The sequence below is a fragment of the Melopsittacus undulatus genome, chromosome 7 (assembly GCF_012275295.1).
Source record: "Melopsittacus undulatus isolate bMelUnd1 chromosome 7, bMelUnd1.mat.Z, whole genome shotgun sequence".
Classification (NCBI taxonomy): Eukaryota; Metazoa; Chordata; class Aves; order Psittaciformes; family Psittaculidae; genus Melopsittacus; species Melopsittacus undulatus.
The window spans coordinates 24,239,363-24,260,918 of NC_047533.1; the positions used below are offsets into that span (position 1 = coordinate 24,239,363).

At 38.3% G+C, this 21,556-nt stretch overlaps 1 protein-coding gene across 4 annotated transcripts in view; it reads right to left on the minus strand.

The window, feature by feature from the left end:
• SMIM14 (small integral membrane protein 14) overlaps positions 1–21,556 on the minus strand; it is a 58,600-nt gene that overhangs the window by 11,706 nt on the left and 25,338 nt on the right. For all 4 annotated transcript variants that reach the window (XM_005149124.4, XM_031048900.2, XM_031048899.2 and 1 more), the window contains exons 2-3: positions 16,390–16,500; positions 1,857–1,905 (exon numbers count right to left, since the gene is read on the minus strand). In XM_005149124.4, the coding sequence (XP_005149181.2) occupies positions 1,857–1,905; positions 16,390–16,500 (160 nt within the window). The remainder of the gene's footprint in view (positions 1–1,856; positions 1,906–16,389; positions 16,501–21,556) is intronic.

Here is a 21,556-nt window from a genome sequence, read left to right on the forward strand (position 1 = left end):
CTGGAACTAAATTTAAGGCAATATAATAGCATAGGCGAGGATTTACTCTATAATTTTTGCTTTGGTTTTTGAAACAAACCACTGGTTTGGAACAATTGCTGCCAAATTGCTTGCATCTGCACAGACAGTTATTGCAAAGATACCTTTCAGGATGGAAAGCTATTTGCCACAAACCACTGACATCCCCACTGTACTATAGCTTGGTAGCATGAAAGCTATCCTACAAGCTTTGTGCCCACACATAACAGAACTCACTCATTTATACAGTCATTACCCTAAGAGTTTCATAAATGTTGATGATGAAGACTCCCAAGGCTTGAGCAGAATGACCTACCATCTTTGACTGCAGACTAAAGCTCGGAAAGCTGCACAGCCAGTCTGTGCCTATTTCTAACACAGAAAATATTCTGCCTCCTGTTACCTGCCTCTTTGCCTTTCCCTCACGCCTGTGAGTAAACAAACAAATAAACAAAACCTCCACAAAAACACCACCAAAAAAAACCAGAACAACCTAGACACAGAAGTCTAATGCTTGGGAGTCCAGGAAGTCTGCCCCAGGACAGATGCGTTTGGGAGAGGAGGGGTGCTAGAAGTCACAGACGCACAGCATAACTTGGAAAGCCCACAAACAAAGAGTAAAGCCAGCAGCACTGAATTCACATATGTGCGTGCCACTCTCTTTTTTTCAGGGTTTATGTGGGAAAGCTCATAGCTTTTCCCCTTCAACCCAGTCTGGCACTGAATCTGGGACTGTTTCACACTGGGAAGTCTTAGTGCGAATTCAAGCTAGATGCCCAACCTTAAACAGGTTTTACTGGGGAGTGAAGATGGAGGAACATGAGAGTGAACAAAGGCATGCTCTCTACCAAAGATCCTAGAAACCTTGACTGCACTGCTTCTAGACCTGTAGAAGACACAAGCACAAGCAGGTGTTGCTTCCCCAAACACTGCTCAGGTGCTCCCTCCTCCCTCTGAGTGTTACAGGAGTCCTAATGCAGGCTAATTGAGTGAATTCATATGCTCAATTGGTAAAGCAATATAGGAAAAATAGAGCCACTTCATTTTTATTTATAAGCATTTGGCAACATTCCCCCTAGACCATGAAAAGTGTAAACAGAGCACTCCAGGGCAAGCTTACATTACTGCATAAGCTCTGCACAGCTTTGCTTCCCTGCAGATGCTGGTAACGTTTGTCCTAGTAAATGCTCACTCTTCAGGAGTTTTTTTGATGTATTTCATGGCAAATTACGAGAAATGTACACATCAGTGCTTTGCTTCATTAACTACGCAGTCACCAAGTCAACACAAATGCTGGTGCGCTGTATGTCAACTTACCAGTCAGAGCTGGTGGGGAATCTCCTCTCCCTCACAGTGGAGTAGAGAGTTCACAGTACTGACAGCAGGTCACTCAGCCCCAGTTGTGAACATGTGTACATGTCAGGGTTTGTGCTGAATATCCCGTCTCCTGTGGTTAGGTTGCTGTGACTGTAAGGAGGGCAAATACAGCCCCCTCCAATTTTTCTCCTTAGGGAAAAAATGAAATCATCGTGTTTGGAGGCTAATGGTAAGATTCAGTAGTGCTTGGGGCCCAATTAATGGTCATGCTGGTGTATTGATACCTCCGGCCTCATCACTATTGCTGCTTCCATACAATGCTTCCAATGTACAATGTTCACCTGCATCACAGATTCTCAGAAATTACCTCCCCCACATAACAATTTTAGTACTGTAGTGTTTGATTTAACGTAGTATGTTCCTATAACATTAAATCAACTGCTGCATTTTAAATACCAGTCAGACTATATTTAATTACTGTTTATTTTACTTCCATGCTCCTGATCTCAATAGTAACTCACATTCCTGAAGGCATTCTGTGTCTGTGCAGTATGACTGGGATTGTCTCAGCTGAAAGAGAGAAAAAGAAAGGCATGACAGTTAGCAATGAGACTCGGTCAGCTTTTACCAAAGCCATAACTTAGTATTAAGTCAGAGCACAAGTTCGAGATAAGGAAGATTATAACTGATCATTTACTGCATTGCACTTAGTTTATGGTGTGTGAAGTCAGTTTCTGAATGCTGTTTACATAACCCTTAAGTCACGTGACCAAAGTGTTATTGCTTCCACACACGTTGCAACCACTGAAAGCCTTTTAAAATTCAAGTTAAAACTCTATAGTGATACAGAAATTCTTTTATACAGGTATACCCTCTACACACATTTTGGGATTTATAACAGATAGGCATTACTACTATTACCTAGATCAAGTAACATTAAAATACTCTGTAATTACATAACAATAAATGATCAGGCTGTGATAACGGTTATGCACAGAGAGGCTGAATTAATATTTCATATTTAAACCTAGCACTTACTATTTTTTTTCACTGAAGATCTCTTTTTAAAAAGCAGCTTTTAATATGTATTTTACTGGTTTCTTTTCTCTCTAGTGATGGGTAAAATTTAGAATGCTTTTAACAACTGTAATAACTATTTGCATTTACAGGCTAGGTAAGCTTGCTAACAGCAAGAAAAGTCAACACTGCAACCTGCAAATCAGTATTTTACAGATGACAGAGTCAAAAAAAGAAAGACAAATATCACATTCTTTATCAGGCACAGAGAGGTAAATGGATGGGATTTAATCTGCTGCATTATGGAAATGGGTTCTATCCTCTGCCTAGGTAGGTAAACCATGCAGCTTAACAATTAAAGTAGAGAATTGTTACAATGCCTTGGACAGAAATGGCATTTGCGTTTTGACAGGTTTTATGTCACAGTAGTGTCACAAATCCCAAAACTTTTTGTCACAGCAATAATAATCTGTTTATTATTAGTGCAAATATACAAATGTGAAAAAGAAGAAAAGATGGTGTTTCTTATGAAAGAAATACATGAGTAATTTCTACAAACCAAATTTCACTTTGTATTGGCATAACTGATTTGCTGTATCTAATCATACTGTTATGCAAAGTACATCAAGGAAACAGAGCAGTAACCAAATGAGGAAGACATTTGGAAAAGTCTAAGTCCCTACCTTTATAACGTAATGATACATGATTTTCAATGACTCACACATTCAAGAAAGAAAAAAATACGTAATTGGAGATTGATCGCATTAATTTTTGTTAATATGCTAGCAAATTTACTGAGACTACAAAAATGTTCCTTAGGAAATACTAGGAAGGCTGGATTTAACCTTTCAGCTATTTCTATAGTTAAAATCAACAGCAGGGAAAATTCAAACAGAAGACTTCTACTTACCTTATTACAAAATAATAGAAAAAAAATCTATCAAACTATGCATATTTTCTGCCCTCCTTATGTAAAAGTAAAAGCTCATTTTATTTTCAAACTTTGGAAGTAATTCTCAACAAGGAGGTTTTTATGTTAGCAATAGTACCAATTTAGAATATCTGACACTGAGAGAAACCTTAACTGAGGAAACTGGGTATCACTATACTCACATTTTGAAGAGATGAGCAACATAATTATCTTCTGTTTGTATATAGGTTTAATTCTGGAAAGGGCTTAGTTTCTAATCCTTACTTTGTGTAACACAGTTTACAGGTATTCTTCAACACACAATGATGGCCAAAGTTAAAATGGACAATAGGTATATGATCAGAAACATAAAACCATCATGTTATCCCTCTGTCCCTAGGATGGCTTGTACTCACACAGCTTATCTAGTTTGCTCAAGACAGGCAACACTGCCATGGGGTGTTCTACCCACAATACCAGCTATCTCCCATTCTATGTGTCACTCTCTGTCCAAATGCAACTTTTCAAAACTACGCTATTTCTATAAAAGCCAACTCAAAACATGGTGAATTTACTTTCTGTTGCTGTTAACATTCACCAGCCTACCAGATAGGCTTCCACTGCTACCGCAGCAAAAAAAATTGCAGAGCTTCAGCTTTGATTGACATGGTTATGTTAACCACCAGAGAAGCTTGTTTAGCAAAACCAGAAAGGTATTCTGGCTACAGCTATGTCTTTCTTGAAGAGTGGTCTTGGCCATGACCATGATCACACGGTGCTTTATCAGTTACCATTACCTTGACCATTTCTTCATGAAGAGCCTATACACTGTAGGAAGCCACCTGAATTAAGACACAGTATGTATTAAATCCTAAAGATTATGTGTGGCCAGAGGGTACACTCAGATACTGAGTTTTATCATACAGGCATCCCTCTTTACTTCTCAAAAGACAGGACAGGCTCCAAGACCTTAGAATGAAAAGTACTGTTGGCAACACCAATGATAAAAATCTTCCAGTAAGCAAGCAATCTTAAGAAAAATACCATTATGAACTGATCTACAAACCTCTGCTGGAAAAAAAAATGTTTGTATTAGATTATATTCTGCAATATGGAAATAAGTCTGCTTATGTATGGAAGAACCATGTACAGAGGAACCTTTACAAAGTTGATAACCATCTGCACTTTGTCTGATAATGGGGCTGTGCTTTCCGAAGGGCTTGGACAACAAATATGCCGCTTTTTTAATGGGGATTTAGAAACCCACTGTACAAGGTAGGTTTAGAAACATCAAATGATGTGAAACAGTTACAAGAGAACAGTATAAACCCTGCATATTTTATAATTTGTATAAAATTCCTCTAAATTGAAAATGATACGTAACAATGTGATCATGCAGATTTAAAGATCCTACCTAAAAATATCACACTTCATATTCTCTGCTATACTTGTATCCAGCAAGACAAGTATTACTTAGAAATATTTATCAGAAACATTTCTCAACTATTTCAGGCAATATATATTTTTTTTTAATAAAAGCTACTTGTGCTGGAAAAGATTTGGTCAGAACAGGAAAACTCAAAGACTCAAATAAGTTTTATGATGACATAGATTGCATGATAAAACTGACACTCAAATATCTCCTCATGCTCACTTCCCCTCCTGACTACAGGCACATGCAACATCTCCGTAGTCCATGAGCAGAGAAGCTCTAGGACAGCTCTGTAAGCCAAAGAGTCAGGTAACAAATCTCTTTTTAACACCTCAGTGACAGGCTACATATTGTTCTCTTGGGATGAAACATGGCAGCTGGCAGAAAATGACCAGCAGTTGAAACAGGTTTTCCTCAATTCACACAGATGAACTAGTTCATAACCCTGATACCCAACAGAAATCTGATCCCTTGTGGTCACCCAATTAGTCAAAAGATGACAAATGATCCTGGCACATGTATGAAATGCTCACCTAAGCTGAATGGTTGGGAAAGGTACTGCCTTTTGCTGAAACAAGAATGCTGCTTCTACCAATTAGCTCTTTCTTGATAAATACACCCTTAAGGGACATGGCAACTGTTGGAAAAACCCTGAATGTGAGACATTTCAATTGTCAGGTAATGGAAAAAGGAGCAATCATCATGGACTTGAGACAAACAGACCTTCGTTTTCAGATTTTTCTATTCCAATATGAAGGGGGAGATTGGCTGAAAGTTTGTGGAATAATAGTAAGTTGAACCAGACCTGCCCTCTTCCCAATGAAACCCTCAGAAAGACTTTTCAAATACGCTCATTAGTTTTCAGAATGGGGACAGAGCTGATGAGAAAAATCTCAACAGTGATTAGAATACGTTGGCTCTTACATACTTAAAGGCAACATTATTAATTGTGAATTTGGGTTTATTAATTTTTCTGAGATCCTTGTGCTGTCAAAAACGTGAATTTAGTGGAAGACTGCCTGACCTGACACCTACTAACAACAACAGCCTTTTCATGTTTTTCAATATATTCTGGAACAGGCCCTTAAGAACACAGGAATTTGGTGCATGAAACACTGGGGCTTATTCAACAAAAGAGAGTGAAAAATATTGCAAAACTAAATATTTATAGAAATTATTATTTTCTTCCATTTAAATGAAGAGGATTATATTTGAATTTATCATTCTCTGTGCAGCTTGTCATCCAAATGCAGTAAAAGGCTTAGTGCATGTGAGCCAAAAAATTAACTAATTTATCTTTTATTGTCCAAAATGAAGTAAACACAAATTGCAAACATCATGAAAGCTGAAAGACAGCTAAGAAGGCTCAAAAATGTTCAGTTTTAATACAGTGCAAACTTACAGGCAATACAAGTAAAAACACTAATTATAAATGCACATAATTTAAAATACAACCATGAACTTTTAATTCTCTCCAAGTACATTTAAATCCTTGAATAGCTTAAATTAAAATAATTTAAATTGATAATCCCCAAACCACAAGAACTCATGATCAATACGAGTACTTGGTTTCTATGAAGCCCTTCATAAGTGCTTGGAACCAGGAAACACCAGTGCCCAAATAAGAGCAAATCAGTGTCCACTTACTGGCGTATTTTAAATGTAAACCCAACACCAAGAAAAAAAAAAACTGAGTTACTTCCAGTGCTAAGAGAAAAGGGGTTTTCTTCACTCTTTCCCCACAATGCTCACACTTTGCACTGCAGAAATAAAAATACAACATTTCAAATAGCTGCTAGTTCCACCAGACAAAACTTTTAGCCCCAGTTCACGCTAACGAACAGTGTTGAGATCCTGTTCCTTTGACGCTTTATATATAAAGTACAGTTTCAATATGCCATCTTGTGGATCAACACTATCGACCCATCAAGCATACCTGAAACCTTACCATCTTCTGCTGCTACTCTTACAACAGATGCCACATTCTGACAGAAGCCTTCAGTTTTTAGCAATGACAGCCACCACTTTTCACAATCCCAGCTGTGGACAAAATGCGAAGTCACAGTAAAGGGACGCTGCTACTGCTTTCTGGAAACTTTCTTTGTGAAGTCACTATATTAAGTAAAGTCTCTATTTTTTCATGTGCAAACCCACTGTGGGCACACAAACATACCACTGTGTGGTGAAAACAGGGTGTGAACTTTAACTGCGTGTTAGCGGCTCCACAAAATCACTGAAGTCTAAGTGAAATAGTAAGTCCTGTGAAACAGCTTCATCTAGCTAAACAGAGAACTTGTTTTCCTAATACAGTGACCTCAGCCACTGAGATCGTTTCAGTCTTCCCATGAAAGAAGCTAAGCTATTTTGCATTTACTGCTCATCACAGATAGCTACTGTGGAAAAGGAAATTCAGACTTCTGCCTACCTTCACAGTAACTTGTTCTTGTGTCAATTCCCTTGCTTCCTCTTCAGAGGAGTTTTCAGGATTTGCTACCCCAGAGTCCAACAGTCTCATAAATCCTCGGGCTTGTCCCAGTCTCTGCTCAGACTTCTCTTTTTATTTTTTCAATTCAAGTAAATAGCATCTTGTCTAAAACCAGATGAAGAGTTCTGTCCAGTATGAACACTTTTTCTTTTTAAGACTTAAATGTATAATTTAAGAGTTAAAAAGAAAAAAAAAATACAAAGTATACAAATACCAGAAAGATACCAATGATCAGCCAGATCATCAGTTTGTAATCTTTTGGAAGAAATAATGGCATAAGCCCAAAAGCACTTTCCAGCACCAGAAATGGTGCAATAAAGAGAGAGCAAAACAAGAACAGGACTAGTGGCAGGAACACAGTGCAGTCTTGTGTGAATGGCAGACGAGATGAAAGTAAATTATTTATATAGGGATAATTAAAATAATTGCCCTTTAGAGTAACTTTTGAGACAGCTCAATGCAGAAGTAAGTCCTCAGAGAAGACATGAATGAAAAATTAAGGAGTTCATGAGCCAGGTCAGGGAAAGACTTCCATACAAGAAATTGTGATGGAAGAAAGCCCAGAGAGATGTGTGAAAGAAACAGTTAAGTTAGGTATAGGGATAAGAGAGCAGAAATGGATAATGGCGGCAATGATAGATAAGTAGGATAGCAAAAATAAATACCTAAAAATACCTAAATACCTACAAGTAAATTTAAAATGGAATCATAGACTGTTGATAGAAAATGTTATGTGATAACAAGGGCAAAATATCACTACTTGTGAAAATATTTTTTTTTCACTTTAGACCAATTGTAAGCTCTGCTTTTTCTCTCGAATGATGCCAGAAGATGACACCACCATGGCACACTCCCGATAGTGTTCTCATGCTTCTGGGTAATGAAATCTTTGTTTAAGCCTTGCTGGCAATCATGTCTGTTCTGCCCAAAGTATACAAATGATTTAGTAAACAACATAACTAAATTGCTGTGGTAGTCAGGCCAGTCCTGAATACAAGCCAGGTTGCAAACTGAAATGTAGCATTATCTGTACAGTTCAGAATTAAAGATGCAAAAAATGACACCTACATGCATTATTCTGCTACAAGCTGGTCAAGAGAAATACAAGAAAAATAAGGGAGAAAGAGGAACATACTGATGGAATTGAATTGTGTCTTAAACAGCATTAGTTTCTCTTAGAGGAACAAACAAGAAAAAAGTGAACACTGCCTTCCCCATTCCTACATTTTTTATCATAATATGCAGAACTACAATAAAATAAATGATTGTTCATACGATGACACAATAGCAGTCTGTGATAAAAATCTGGAGTTTGGTACTGTGAGGTGAAATGTCATTTTTTCTCATGGCATATGGGAGAGAAGGATGGTTGGTACCTTTCAGAGTAATATTACTAGATTACAAACCAACTCTTCAGAAACATAACCATCAGCCAGTTATGACAGAGGAAGAACATTAACTTTCAGACTGAAAGACATGAAATTTTATGGGGGAAGATGTAGCAGCTAAACAAGGCAGACCACTGTGCAAACAGCAGCCCTGATTTGGGCAAGAAAACATTCTTCCTTTTATTTTCTCATTTCTCCTGTTTCACCTCAGTATCACACAGATCCCACTTTTCCACACTTCCCTCACTTTCCTACAATTGCATGACTGCTTTATAATTTTGTTGGCCTTGAGGACCTGGCCTATCACTGACATCCTACTTTTAGTGAATGCAAAGCAGAACAGGGAGAGTCAAGGAAAAGAAGATGAAGCAGTGTGATAGGATCATTACAAGGAGCTTGCAGAACCTCTGACTGCATGAAATACTAGACAACAAATGGACGAGATAGAATATTACACAGTATTATTAGAGGCATCTCTAACTCCCAGGAGTTCATTAACAAATTTGTATCTAAAATACAAAACCAGAATACATGTGGGGATTTTGACCAAACAGAGAGTATCTTCTGCAAAATGATGTATTTCAGCAAATGAAAAGGGTACTCCCACATAGACAGTCTTGAGGAAAAGTCTTAGAACTAGCAGTTCCAACACAAAAGTACAGTGTTGACTACATCCAGATGTGGCCTCAGAGAAAAAGGATAATTTTCTCCCTTTTCCTCAAATGAGATGGCTACAACACAGCTCTGATCATCAGAGTTCAACCATTCATAATACAGGTTATAGCTATTAGTTACTTCTGGAATATCAAGCTGATAGAATTTTCAATGCATTATTTTTTCTACTGCTTGCAATACTGCCACAATATGCATGCTTTGAGATGCTCAGGTCAGGTGTGACTGACAGTTTAATATATATATTACTATTTTCAAATACATATATATACATGTATATACACTGGTTAAGAAGCAGCTACTTCCAACATACTACAAAGCTCAGCTATGGGAAATGCAAAGAATGGCAAGCACCTTCAACTTTTGGTTAAGCCCTGATACCCAACCCCTTACTGGAAATAATGGTCTCCAGGGGACATAGACCCAAGTGGACACCACTTTTCGGGGCTTTTTTTTTTTTACTTTTAAAAAACATCCACTTAACCCTCTAGAAAATAGTCTCCACTTATACTGCTTGATCTAGAACCAGTTCCTAGATTAAAAACCACTAGCAGTGCATGAATTCTGTGATACAGTTTTGGGGACTTAACCTGAGCAACACCAGCACCTTGAGCGCCAGGTGAAGGAAAGGAAATGGAATTCAATGGAGCACGAGTTCCTCAGGAGTAGGCTCATGTCCTACCGCTCCAACCTTGTGTTTTAATCTTTTGGCCCAGTGCCTTAGGAGGTGCATCAAGTCTTTCCCACTGCATCTCAGAGGGGTGATAGCTACTTCACCCTAATGAGCAGCCTAAAGTTCAGCTGTTCGGAAAGGTCCTTTTTGAACCAGCTTGAACACCAAGGAAAATAAAGGGGCAAATGAGAGCAAAATGTAACTTCCTGCTCTTGGGGTGGTTGGCTAAGAAGGGCTAGAAAAGCAATAGCAACTGCTATTAAAAAAAAATAGAAGGCAAATGAAACACGTAAGAAGTCTCAAGAAGCATATTCAGAAGGTCACTTTAATTTATCATAAATGCATTTAGTATAGCTCTGCTGTGCTTTCAGTAGAAGGCCAAAAGTGAGCTTGACTCACTTTTGCTGGTTGCCTGAAGGACTATTTAAGTTGGGCTTAGCTGTGCTGGCATCTTGAGAGCTTTTCAACCATTTGTGGCACACAACGCTGATCTATTTTAGTCATCTGTGTTTATTCTGTGCTGTTTGCACAAAGTCACCCTCAGCCAAGATCCATGGCTGTGCTGGATTCTATTTCAGACTATGCCAGTTTATAACAGTAAGACTTGAAAATGACCTGGCCAAGAGAATTATGTGGAAACTTGGTTGACAAAAGAGTGTTTGAAGCAATTGTGTTGAAATAGCTTGAGAATTTGCAACTTTTGCTATAAAAGATCTAGTGACACCTCAAAAGACAAACAGAGATTGAAATAAACAATGCTTGGTTTTGTATCCCCCAGAGTTTCTGAGACATTCAAGACTTCTGATACAGAAACATAACTAGACACGGGCCATTACTTTGCAATTAGCTACAAAAGAACAAAACACAAGGTTGTAATTCCCACAGAGGTTTGTAAGACCATTAAATCTCTACAGTAGAACTGCTGGCAGTTCATCAAAATGGGTCCTTTTGTATTACACAATTAGAAATGCTTTGGTTTAAGAACATACTGCTCATTTTCAGAGAAACTGCTGTGAGAGAATTCTGAAGTCACTATTTCTGTAAAGCAAATAATACTGTATAAATAAAGGATGTTTACATCATACAAAGCTATGTGTGTTACTGGCTTGCTTTGATATTCCTGGCCACCCTAAGTGCTCACAGAAATAGTCCCAGGCTTCATGGAAGGTGCTCTATGTTTGATTATCCCCCTCCACCAGATACAGAGAGTTTTAAGTTTAGTTTTCAGGCTGAGCCTTGAACTAAGATACTCCACGGATCAGCCATGCTTACTCAGAAAACACGGAAGTCCAGAGGAGTAAAATAAAGGTTTTTATTTTACAGGAGAAGTGGGGAAAAAAAAATAAAGAGGTTTAAATATACCCTCATTCTTATCTGGAGATTTGCTATTTTCTGCCATAACTGAAAAAGGCACCATTTCCTGTGGATGCCACGGAATGTCTTTCACTGTGACTCTTTCAAACAGCTGTCCTCTTGTCTGACAGAGCCCCCCATTAACATACTTTATGTTGTTTGTTGTTCTTCATTCTTGAACTCTGGCTGCTCTTGTCAAAATAAGTTTTGCAGATAGAAGAGAATGAAAAGGAGATAAAGTCATACAAGCTAACAGACCTGTCACTGTCTTTTGATAACTCTTGTGTATCTGCAGAGGATGGAAAGTCTTGTGATATTTTTCTTTTATGCTTACTTCCTCTTATGGAAGTTACCAATTATCTGCTATCCCACAGCGTAAATAGTAAGCCCAACATACAATAGTCAAATTGTTATACAACAGCAACAAATCCTAACAGATGTTTCCACAGGTATTACACACTTAAAATTATATTTACGAAGTTACAGCCAAAGACTTCAGATTTCTATTGTTTCCCAGGAATATTTGGAAATCACAATATTTATATTATTTACAGTGGCCATACTAAAGTTTACATGGGTGAAATTTTCATGTTTTGACACCAAGGAGAACCCTGAAAAATCCACTTCAGTAAAACGATAGAACATTCAGCATAAGAGAATTTAATGCTGCTTAAGTATGTATATATAAGTTCTAAGAACTGTGAGTATGAACAGTATCTCCCAGTTAACCTCAAAAGCAGCAAAAAAATATTTAAAAAATACCATGCCATTCTAGATATACAGTCCACTTCTGTAAAATCTTCACGATATTCTGAATTAAGAAGAAAAAACACCACAACAAACAACAATTAAGTAGGTACAGGGAACCATTCTGTGTATTAAAACAAGGGGAACACAAAATCACAAAATGGAATTTATAAACCTTTAGAATTAGTTTTAAGCAATGTTAAGTTCAATGGCTTTGTAACAGTAGCAGTGAAAAATTACTGAGGTGCATAATACATAGAAAAAATAGAGTACAGATAGAGAACATACTGGCACAAGATAAATCGTTATAGTTGATGTGGTCTTAAGAAAAACAGTCTAGAAAAACAGGACGCAGGGATAAGGAGTATCTGGGAATAGCAGGTGTCCGGGATAGGCTGTGGGTAAACTAACTGATAAGTAGGAGGATAGGAGGATTATTATGTCTCTGGTGCTAGCGAACCAATTAAACTGGTATAAGCATCTACTGCGCGTGCTTCAAAGGCTGCCAGAAGTGATGAAGATTGTTGGAAGAAGTAAACGACCCTCAGAGACCACCACCACAGTTCTGTACGCATGCGGGGAGCTTTCTGGAAAATGATGTAATCCATACGTAGCCTCATGAATATGTATGTATACCCAGGGACTATATAAGGATGGCTTGTGTAGCAATAGGGAGACACACGTTAGGAGGAGTTATCCCCCGTGTCTCCCGGCACCGCAATAAAGAATACCTGCTTGTCAGCTTGAAAACTTTGTTGGCAAGTTTGTTCCTGGAGTTTTCTCCGAATCAGTATACAGCATGTTTGGATTTCCACATACATACACACCCCCCACAGGCTGAACAACTATGGATTGCTTTTCTTGCATCACAACGGTTTTGGAGTAAAGGTTTTGAGGATCCAGCTTTTAGAGGTGGTGGGCTCCCAGTCTCCATTGAGATCTGTAGGGCTCAGCAACTTTGAGAACTGATGTTCAAGGGTTCCTTTTAAAATAAATAGTAAAATTCCTGTTTGTTTACGTTGTGTAAGACTGAGTGAAAACAGCAGCTTAGAAAGCAAACTCTTACTGAAGCATAGAAATTACAGATGAAATAGTGAAGCTTCCTGCTAAAATCATATAAGAGGTTACTTGAGGATAATCTGGATGCTGACTGAGACTTTTGAGACTTCTCCTTTCTAGATTCTGCTGAATTACTGCAGCTAGTGATTTGCTCTTATAAATATTTAGGAGCACCTGTTTTGCTTTTTAGAAGAGATGAAATCTGGCATTTCCCCTTACTCCTCACAACTTCCAGTGCTAATTGGTATGATCTTTTAGGAAGCTGGACACTGAGCAATAAATTCCATTCCTGGAACTACACAGGAACACTATTAGACTGGTCTTGGCAACTACCCAAGAGCATGCTCCTATGATGTCCTCTGTTTACATTCACAGTGCAGGACTTAGTGTGGCTCCAGGTGACCCATCTGCACCCACCTTATACTGTATGGAGCAGCCCGGGAACAAAATCTCAGAGACCTTTGTGACACTTCCGACTTTGGACACAGCTTGCATCATTCATACCTAGAATCCTCCAGCCACACCATGAAAAGAACTGGCTGACTGGTTCCATTGCCTGTCAGTATCTTCTATCAAAAAAAGGAAGATTATAAAATGCTGGATGGGGGTCTAAAGTATGAACTATACTGGTCCAGATTTGTATCTGACAAGCCTCAGAGGAAAAGGTAGGCATCACACACACCCCTTTCTCCCTCCCAACTTCCTGGAACTCGGTCCTGGAGTTTTCTTTGTCACCAGTTTAGCATGCGCCCAGAAGCCTCATGGTCCAGAATCAATACAACTGTGGGATATGGCACAAATGTCACATTGAAGACAAGAGGAAAACACTTACTGTGAAAGAACATGTATATGAGCATCCATAGGGGGGTAGCAGGGAGAGCTCAGAAGATTCTGAAATTGTACCTCAAACTGGGAAGCATGAGCTAGGATGGCTGGGCCCTGATGTAAAGGCTCCACAGAAGCCTCAATTTTCTACGCCCTTGTGCCAACAACACTGACCTTTAAACAGTGCATAAGTAGACTGAAGGATGTGATTACACCCCTGTACTCAGCACTTGAAACCTATATCTGGAATACTGCATCCAGTCTCGAGCTCTCCTGCACAAGACATACTGACATATTGAAGTGAATTCAGTAGGGGTTACTAGGGGCTGAAGCACTCAGCTCAGCGATCTAGCAGAAGCCCCCCACTACTTACAAGCAGGTTACTGAGAGGATGGAGACAGTCTCTTCATAGCACTGTATGGCAGAAGGTATGATACTTTCAACTAAAACTGGATGGAAAAAATTCTCTACTGCAAGGATTGTCAAATATTGGAACAGGTTGTTCCAAGAGGCCATGGAATTGCTATCCTTGAAGGTTTTCAGGACTCAGCTAGAATAAAATTCCTGAATGACCTGGTATGAATTCACTGTTGACCCTGCTTTGAGCAAGAGGTTGGCCTAGATGACTTCCTGAAGCCCCTTCCACCCTGAACAATTCTGGTAATACCAGCAAATGAGCACACATCCTTTTCACTTCTTGCATTTCCATATCCCAAACAAGCCTTGTCCAGCAGTAAGTGAATCTCTTTCTACTTGTGAGTACCAGGAGAGCACTGGCTGCGCCACACTTGGGAACTACCAAAGGGAAATAGTATTAGGCCTATAAAGCACATGCAATTGGCTATGCAAATATGCTCTATTTGTCTGATGTAATTTTGGACTTTGGTGCAGGTGGCCACTATGTGATGTCAGCTGCTTGGCAGCTCCAGCTCTGATGCTTAGCCCAAGGGTCTCATGGTCTGTGAGATAACAAGCACTGGTCACTTCTCTTGCCCTTGCAGGGGATCATTTTGCCTTCTGCTGCAGACACCAATGTAGCCCTCCCACCACGAGAACCTGGTCTGGGGTATTTTGGCTCCCAGTGCGGCCTGTGTGTTTCTGGGGAGGCATTATGCCTGCACAGGCCCAGGGGTGCAATGTGAGACCACTATGGCACAGGTTCTGCACTGCTGCACTACAGGTACCCGCAGTGAACTCTTCTTATTCTGAGCCGTCACTTCACAAAATGGGGCCAGCCAAGACCCCCGAGAGCACACACAGGTACAGCATCTGCCTCACCTTAGGGTCTTCCCCTGGCACTCTAGATGAGATGGTGTAATGATGCACTCCAATGCCAACACAGTGTGGACACTCAGGATTTTATGTTCAGAGTGAAACAGGGCTGTGTGAGTACAACCCACACATTTGCAAGAACAAGCTATAAATACTTCTTGCAAAGTGCTGTTTAAAACAATTTTGTTCTTTTGTGGATATATGCACATTGAAGTGGTTTTATTGTAAGGTCAAGCACACAAATTGATTCCTTATTCCCAGACATACATACACTGGGGACTTGAACATTACCACTACTGTTAGCATCAGCCAGTGAATGCCACATTTTCCTATAATAACCTCCCTAAAATACTAATAAGAAACCTCTTGGTAAAGGGCCTGCTCCTATAAAAGGGTGCTCTTCACACATGCTGCCTTGAGCAGTTGATGGCCCCACTAACTTAAAAGGATATTAACTTAAGCCTTAGGAAAGAAAATGGTATAAAATCAAATTTATGAAAATTAACACAGGGACGTACATCAACTGAAGCTGATGTAAAATGTGATCTTAAAAAACAGTTTACCCAAATTAGAGTTGCAAACAACTTCATCTAATTGTTTGCAGTTCACAATTGTTGTTTTTTTAATGTATATACTTTTACTTAGGAAAAAAAAACAGTGCTTCATAGCCTTTTCTTCAACAGACAATGAACTAACTGCCATATGGAAGCAAAGAATCATTATTATTTTACAGGTCACAGTTACAGCAATGTAATGACTTGCTTGAAGTTGCTCAACCATATCAACAGCACAACAAGAAACAGAACTCAAAATTCAAAACTCACTGGATTCTCAACTTCAGAAATTTTTCAAGGTTAGTTTTAAAAATTTAGACAGTGTTATCTTGACCTATAAGTAATGGCACTTCATGTGTGATAGATATTACCTTGAATTCAAAGAGTTTGCAGGGTAGTTTTGGTTTTATGCAGACTAAAAAAGGGTTACAAAGAAACATTTCCATAGAAACACTGTCAACAGTGTCAAAATGCAGCCTTGGGAAATAAACAGAAAGCTATCACTCCTATTAACTATTCAAAAGCTCATCAGAAGGTCAGATACACAGATTCTAACTGTACACACAACTGAATAAGCAGAATCAAAACCATCAGTTACTGCAAATCTGCAAGAACTGAAGTAATGTCTGAATAACCACCTTTCCAAATATCCTCATGTTATCCTTACCAGATTAATCAGTCTTCTCATTGCATGTTCATGCGAGCAAATGCATTCACAAGGATCAAATCCACCTTCTGCCATGGTTCTCTGGATAAACCTGAACTTGTCAGTGAACACCTAAGAAAAAAAAAAACCAAAAGGACAATGAACTCTTTTTCAACTGCCCTTATTTCCCAGAGACTCTCTCTTCAAGTTTCAGTTTACTTAATGCCAGGATAAAAAAGAAAAACAAAGCAGGGTAATCCTATTATTCCTTTGGCAGCATGAATGAAGAAGTCTGGTATGTGCAGTAACATTCTGACGTTGCTGAAAGCAGTGTCTCACATGGGCTTCCTTAGAGAGCCAAATAATTTTTTTGCAAGAATTTGTGTCTCCCCTGGGTTTTCTCACATACCACAATAAATTTCATCCTAATGAACAAGAACCACAAAGATTAAATTCTGGTCTCTCATTTGCATAGTGGGACTCTTAAGTGTATGAATACTATTTGAAAAGTCAATGAACTTGGACTCCTAAACCCTAGCAAACTGCTTACATTCTCCCTCTAGATGAATGTACAGGAAAATAATTTAAAACCCAGTGAGTTCTCTTCTAAATGGAGAAACAATCACCCTTGTATAATGAAAGCAAGTAGCAGGGGTGCAAAAGTGGATGTACTTGGAAACACTTTAAAAATGGAGCTTCACACACTAATTTTAGATGAAAGTAGGTTATTCACTTAGCAATAGAGAAAGTTCAAAGCTGTAATGGACATGGTAGGGAATAAATTCTAGGTTACAAACCTGCTAAAACCACTTATACCAAATGTGTCAAGCATATACAAGCATATCTTTACTATTTCCCAATAGCCTCCTCAGTGACTTCATTGATGGTCAAAATGGGTAGCAAATTGCAAGACATTTCTACCCTTGTGGTCAAATCAGAGATTTATTTCTCTCAAATAAGGACCCTTAAAATGTATTAGATCGGTTTTGTGTAATGATATTTTCACAATATTTTTGTTAATTTGGCATTCATAAAGCTGGATGCAGATTTTGTTTGTGTTGCATGCACTGGGGCCCTAATGTGAGATAACTGGCAAGCGTAACAAATGCAGCAGTACAGAGCAGATACAACCTCTCGATTTCCTTAAACAAGTAGTTTATGAACGTATAAGCCATTTGTTAAGGGTGTGCTGAACCAACAGATGCATTCTACAGTCCACCTATAAAAACTTACAGCCCTGATCACACATAAGCATGTTTTAACCTTACAAGGAGAAAGAGGAATGACCCATATGGCTGTAAGATATCTTCATTCAACAGAATGTATCACCACAGTAATTCTTCCATTTTGGGGGAAGAAAGAGATGGAAAAAAGAAAATGCACTTCTGTCCTTCCAGTGTCCACTACTCTTCTGTATTACCCTCTGCCATTGTGGAGAGAGACAGGTAGTAAACAAAGGTTAAGAGATAAATGTATCTTCATTAGAGAGTCTGAACATCAGTGCCCTTTATCTGCTACAGTCTCCACTTTTTAAAAAGAATGCTGAAAACTGAAAAAGAGCAAAACAGAGTAACATTGATGGGATGACGGGAAGACTTTTTGCCTAGACACTAAGGAAGAGTAATCTGTCAATGTAACAAGAAGACAACTGAGAGGTGAGTTGATTATGTAGAATACAAGTACCTCTGCATAGAAAAATATACCTGAGTTTTGACAAGTTCTTCAATGAACAGCTGATCAAGAACCAATGACTGGAAACTGTAATCAACAAAATTCAAAAGAGAAGCAAGGTATATATTTTTACTATCACAGTAACTTAGTGGTGGACCAAAACACAAAAGAAGGAGTGGATTTCCCATCTCCCAGTGCATTCAGATGTGCTTCAGCCAAGTACAGGTTATTGAGCAAGTACAGAAGCACCCAACTTCAGATAGAATGCTCTCCAATATACAAGAGATCACAGCAGATGATCTAATGATCCTTTTTGTGAGTTAGTTATAAAGGTACTACACTAACTTTTGTGAATGCATCTCAGAACCACTAGAACTGCATGCAGCAGTAGAAGGAAGTTTTTAACTACACAAGCTTGCTGGATGATATGCCACATCAACCAGACTAGCCTTTCTAAAACTGTGTTAGCATGAGGAACAGGTAAAGCTCCAATTGCTAAATACTGCAAAATGGTTTCTCTAGACGTAACACTGACAGCCAAAAGAAGGTATTTGAACCAGTAAAGCTGCAAAACAATAGGCTTATTTATATATGACTACAAGAAATCAAAACATCAGATAAGAGTCATCACCAATGATGCCAGGCTAACATTCTCTGTAGAACAGACAACTGAAAAAGATTAGACAATAAATGGGGAAAATTAATCTGTTATACAACATAAATTGTTGAAGTGGAGGTGCTCAAGAAGGAATATACCCTGAGGCACTTGAATTTTACATGACAAATTACCTTAATGAGCTAAAATAAAGCAGAACACATGACATCAAGTAAAATGTCATCCAAGCTTTCAACAAAAGATCCCTTACAAGCTTTCTCAAATGATGCTGAAAGGAATCATCCTTTATTTTTCCTTCCTCCAAGCCTGTAACAAGCCTACAACAAGCCTATAACAAGCTTCATTTCTTCATCAGCAAAGACACAAAGAGAGACCATCTATTTTGGGAATAGCACTAGGTTTCCCCCTGATAAAGATACTAAACCTGGGTTGCTTTATTACTTAAAACAAGCAAAAAAATCAAAACCCAAAAATCCCAAACAAAAAAGAATCAAAACCAAAATACAATAACAAAAAATAAACAAAAACAAAAACACCATGAGGTAACCTATCCTCCTCATGCAATTATTTTTTTTGCTGAGACCTAGAGGAAGCAGAGATTTCATGTATGTGGTTGACCAGTTATAGAGAGAACCGCTCTGTACTGTGATGATTTCCATTTGTAAAGTGACACTATCACATCTGTATTCCTCATTAAAACATTCTTGGCCTAATAACTGTTTCATTTTTAACACATGTTGAATGCATAAAGTACAAAATATCAACTAAACTGTAATAAAATGCTTAAGTTTATAATATTTTGTGACTGTGCATATGATTAGATAATAACAGACTAGTATTTTTCTATATCATGGAGCAGGATTCCTTGGCTCCACTGTGAGCTCTTAGGCAGCCCATTTGTATCAAAATCCTGTTCCAGAACTGCAGTGCGCTTCCTGCCTGCCTCCCAGTACTTGCAATGTCACGTCAGCTGTTAACTTGTTCTGCCCAGCTCTGACCTCTTTGCTGTGAGTCACAGTAGCTCTCCACCTTTTGCAAATACAGTTGTTCTACATGCAGTCTATCACAGAAAATGATCCAGTCTTTTCCTCATGACGCGGAGAAATAAAAAAAAACAACCTGTGGTTTTATTTTACTCATTTTTCTGTGTGTTTTCCTATTTATTGTTACCTTGTTTTTCTTGGATTTTATCATAGAGAACTGTAAGACCACAGCAATTGGCGAGGCTATGATGTCAAATACCTGCAAGTAATCTGACTGAGTTAGTTTTACTCTACTTTAAATTACAGTATTTTGGTTTGGCCATATTACTGCTACCACAGTGTTTAATTCACAAGGTTTAAAAACAGCTGGAAGATATGTTCTACAAATATGACAAAGCTCTCACTGATAGCAGCTGAGAAGGTAAATATTATGGCCTCTAGACTAAGCAAACTGATGAAAAGCATAATAAAGGAGAGAATTAGAGAATGTGGGCAAATATGACGTACCATCAAAGAGGAGTCAATATGCCCTTTCCAGTGTAAAGAGGCCCACAGAGGCAATCACAAACAGCACTACTGAAATTAAAATAATGCAGTCAGAGCAGGAATTACTGTAATTTGGGAGCAAACTGGAGGATGGTCTCCAATAATTTAAGAAAGAAATAAAAGGCCACCATTACCTTTTGACTTGAGCATCTATTTGAAATTGCAGGCAATGAAACCATATTGAAAAATATTTCTAGTCTCTTGTGATTTAAAAAATAGCATCCCCAGTTATAGTGATTATTGCAAATTGTTTCTTCTTTTATTATCTCCCCCAATCCCAGCCCTACAGCTGTGTATTATATTTTATACACTCTACTATCAAAAAAAGCAATCTTTATGGCTACAATCTGATTGTATTTGTGTACCTGGAGACTCTTCTATTTTAAATGGCTGCAATGACTATACATTATTTCCCAATTCAGCAACACTTCTCCTGAGTAAATATTACGCAGCTGGTGAGCTTTGGGAGACAGAAATTATACTCTGCTTCTCTCCACCCTCGTCATTACAAAACTGAATTCCTTTCTAGCACAAAGGCAAACAATAAGTTTTGTCAATTTTCCATGTGCTGGATGCTCTCCAATGGGACTCGAGTATGATGCTGACTAGCAAGCTTTTAAAAGTATACATCCAGGTGATCTCTACTCGTTGGAATAAAGGAGTGTGTAAAAATATTTATAATTCCAGTATTCAAAGAAACACTTACTCTATATGATACATAAATGAGAATCAATGCAGATTTATTATGGACTAAACCTGGCATCTTCAGCATCATAACTTTAAGTCCATTGAGTCTTATCTTTCCTGGATACAGGCACTTTTGAAATGTAGACTATCACGCTCACAATACATAGAATGGCGGAAGATTTCCTCTGCTAAGAACTATTTTTGCTGTGTTGCTGTTGAAGATTGAAGATAAGAAATCCTTGGGAGCAAAATACACCTTTTGGTAAAGCAGACAAGTAAGTTTCCACATTACTTTCAAGAAAAACAAACCCCTCTTCAGCTTCTTGTTACTACTTTTCAGCCAACTGTCAAATATTTCTAACAAGCCATCAATTTAATTTTGTTTCTGAGTTCAGTTTGAGAGAAGTGTGGCAGAACAAATGAAAATATGTATAAAAATTAAAATTAAAATGAAGGAAGAAAGCAAATTACTTGATATGCCTCTGTAGGCATCCGGAAAAATGATAAATGACTAAGGTAGCAAAAGCCATACACAAAGCATTAACAATCCACTGACCAAAACATAAAATATCCATTTTCATCTTACTGTCAGAGGCAGAAACCCTCTCTCCTATACTCTTCCAAGATCTCCTGAAGCATCCAGGTTTCCATAAAAAGGATTTGCTGTCTTGCCTTTTTACGTGCA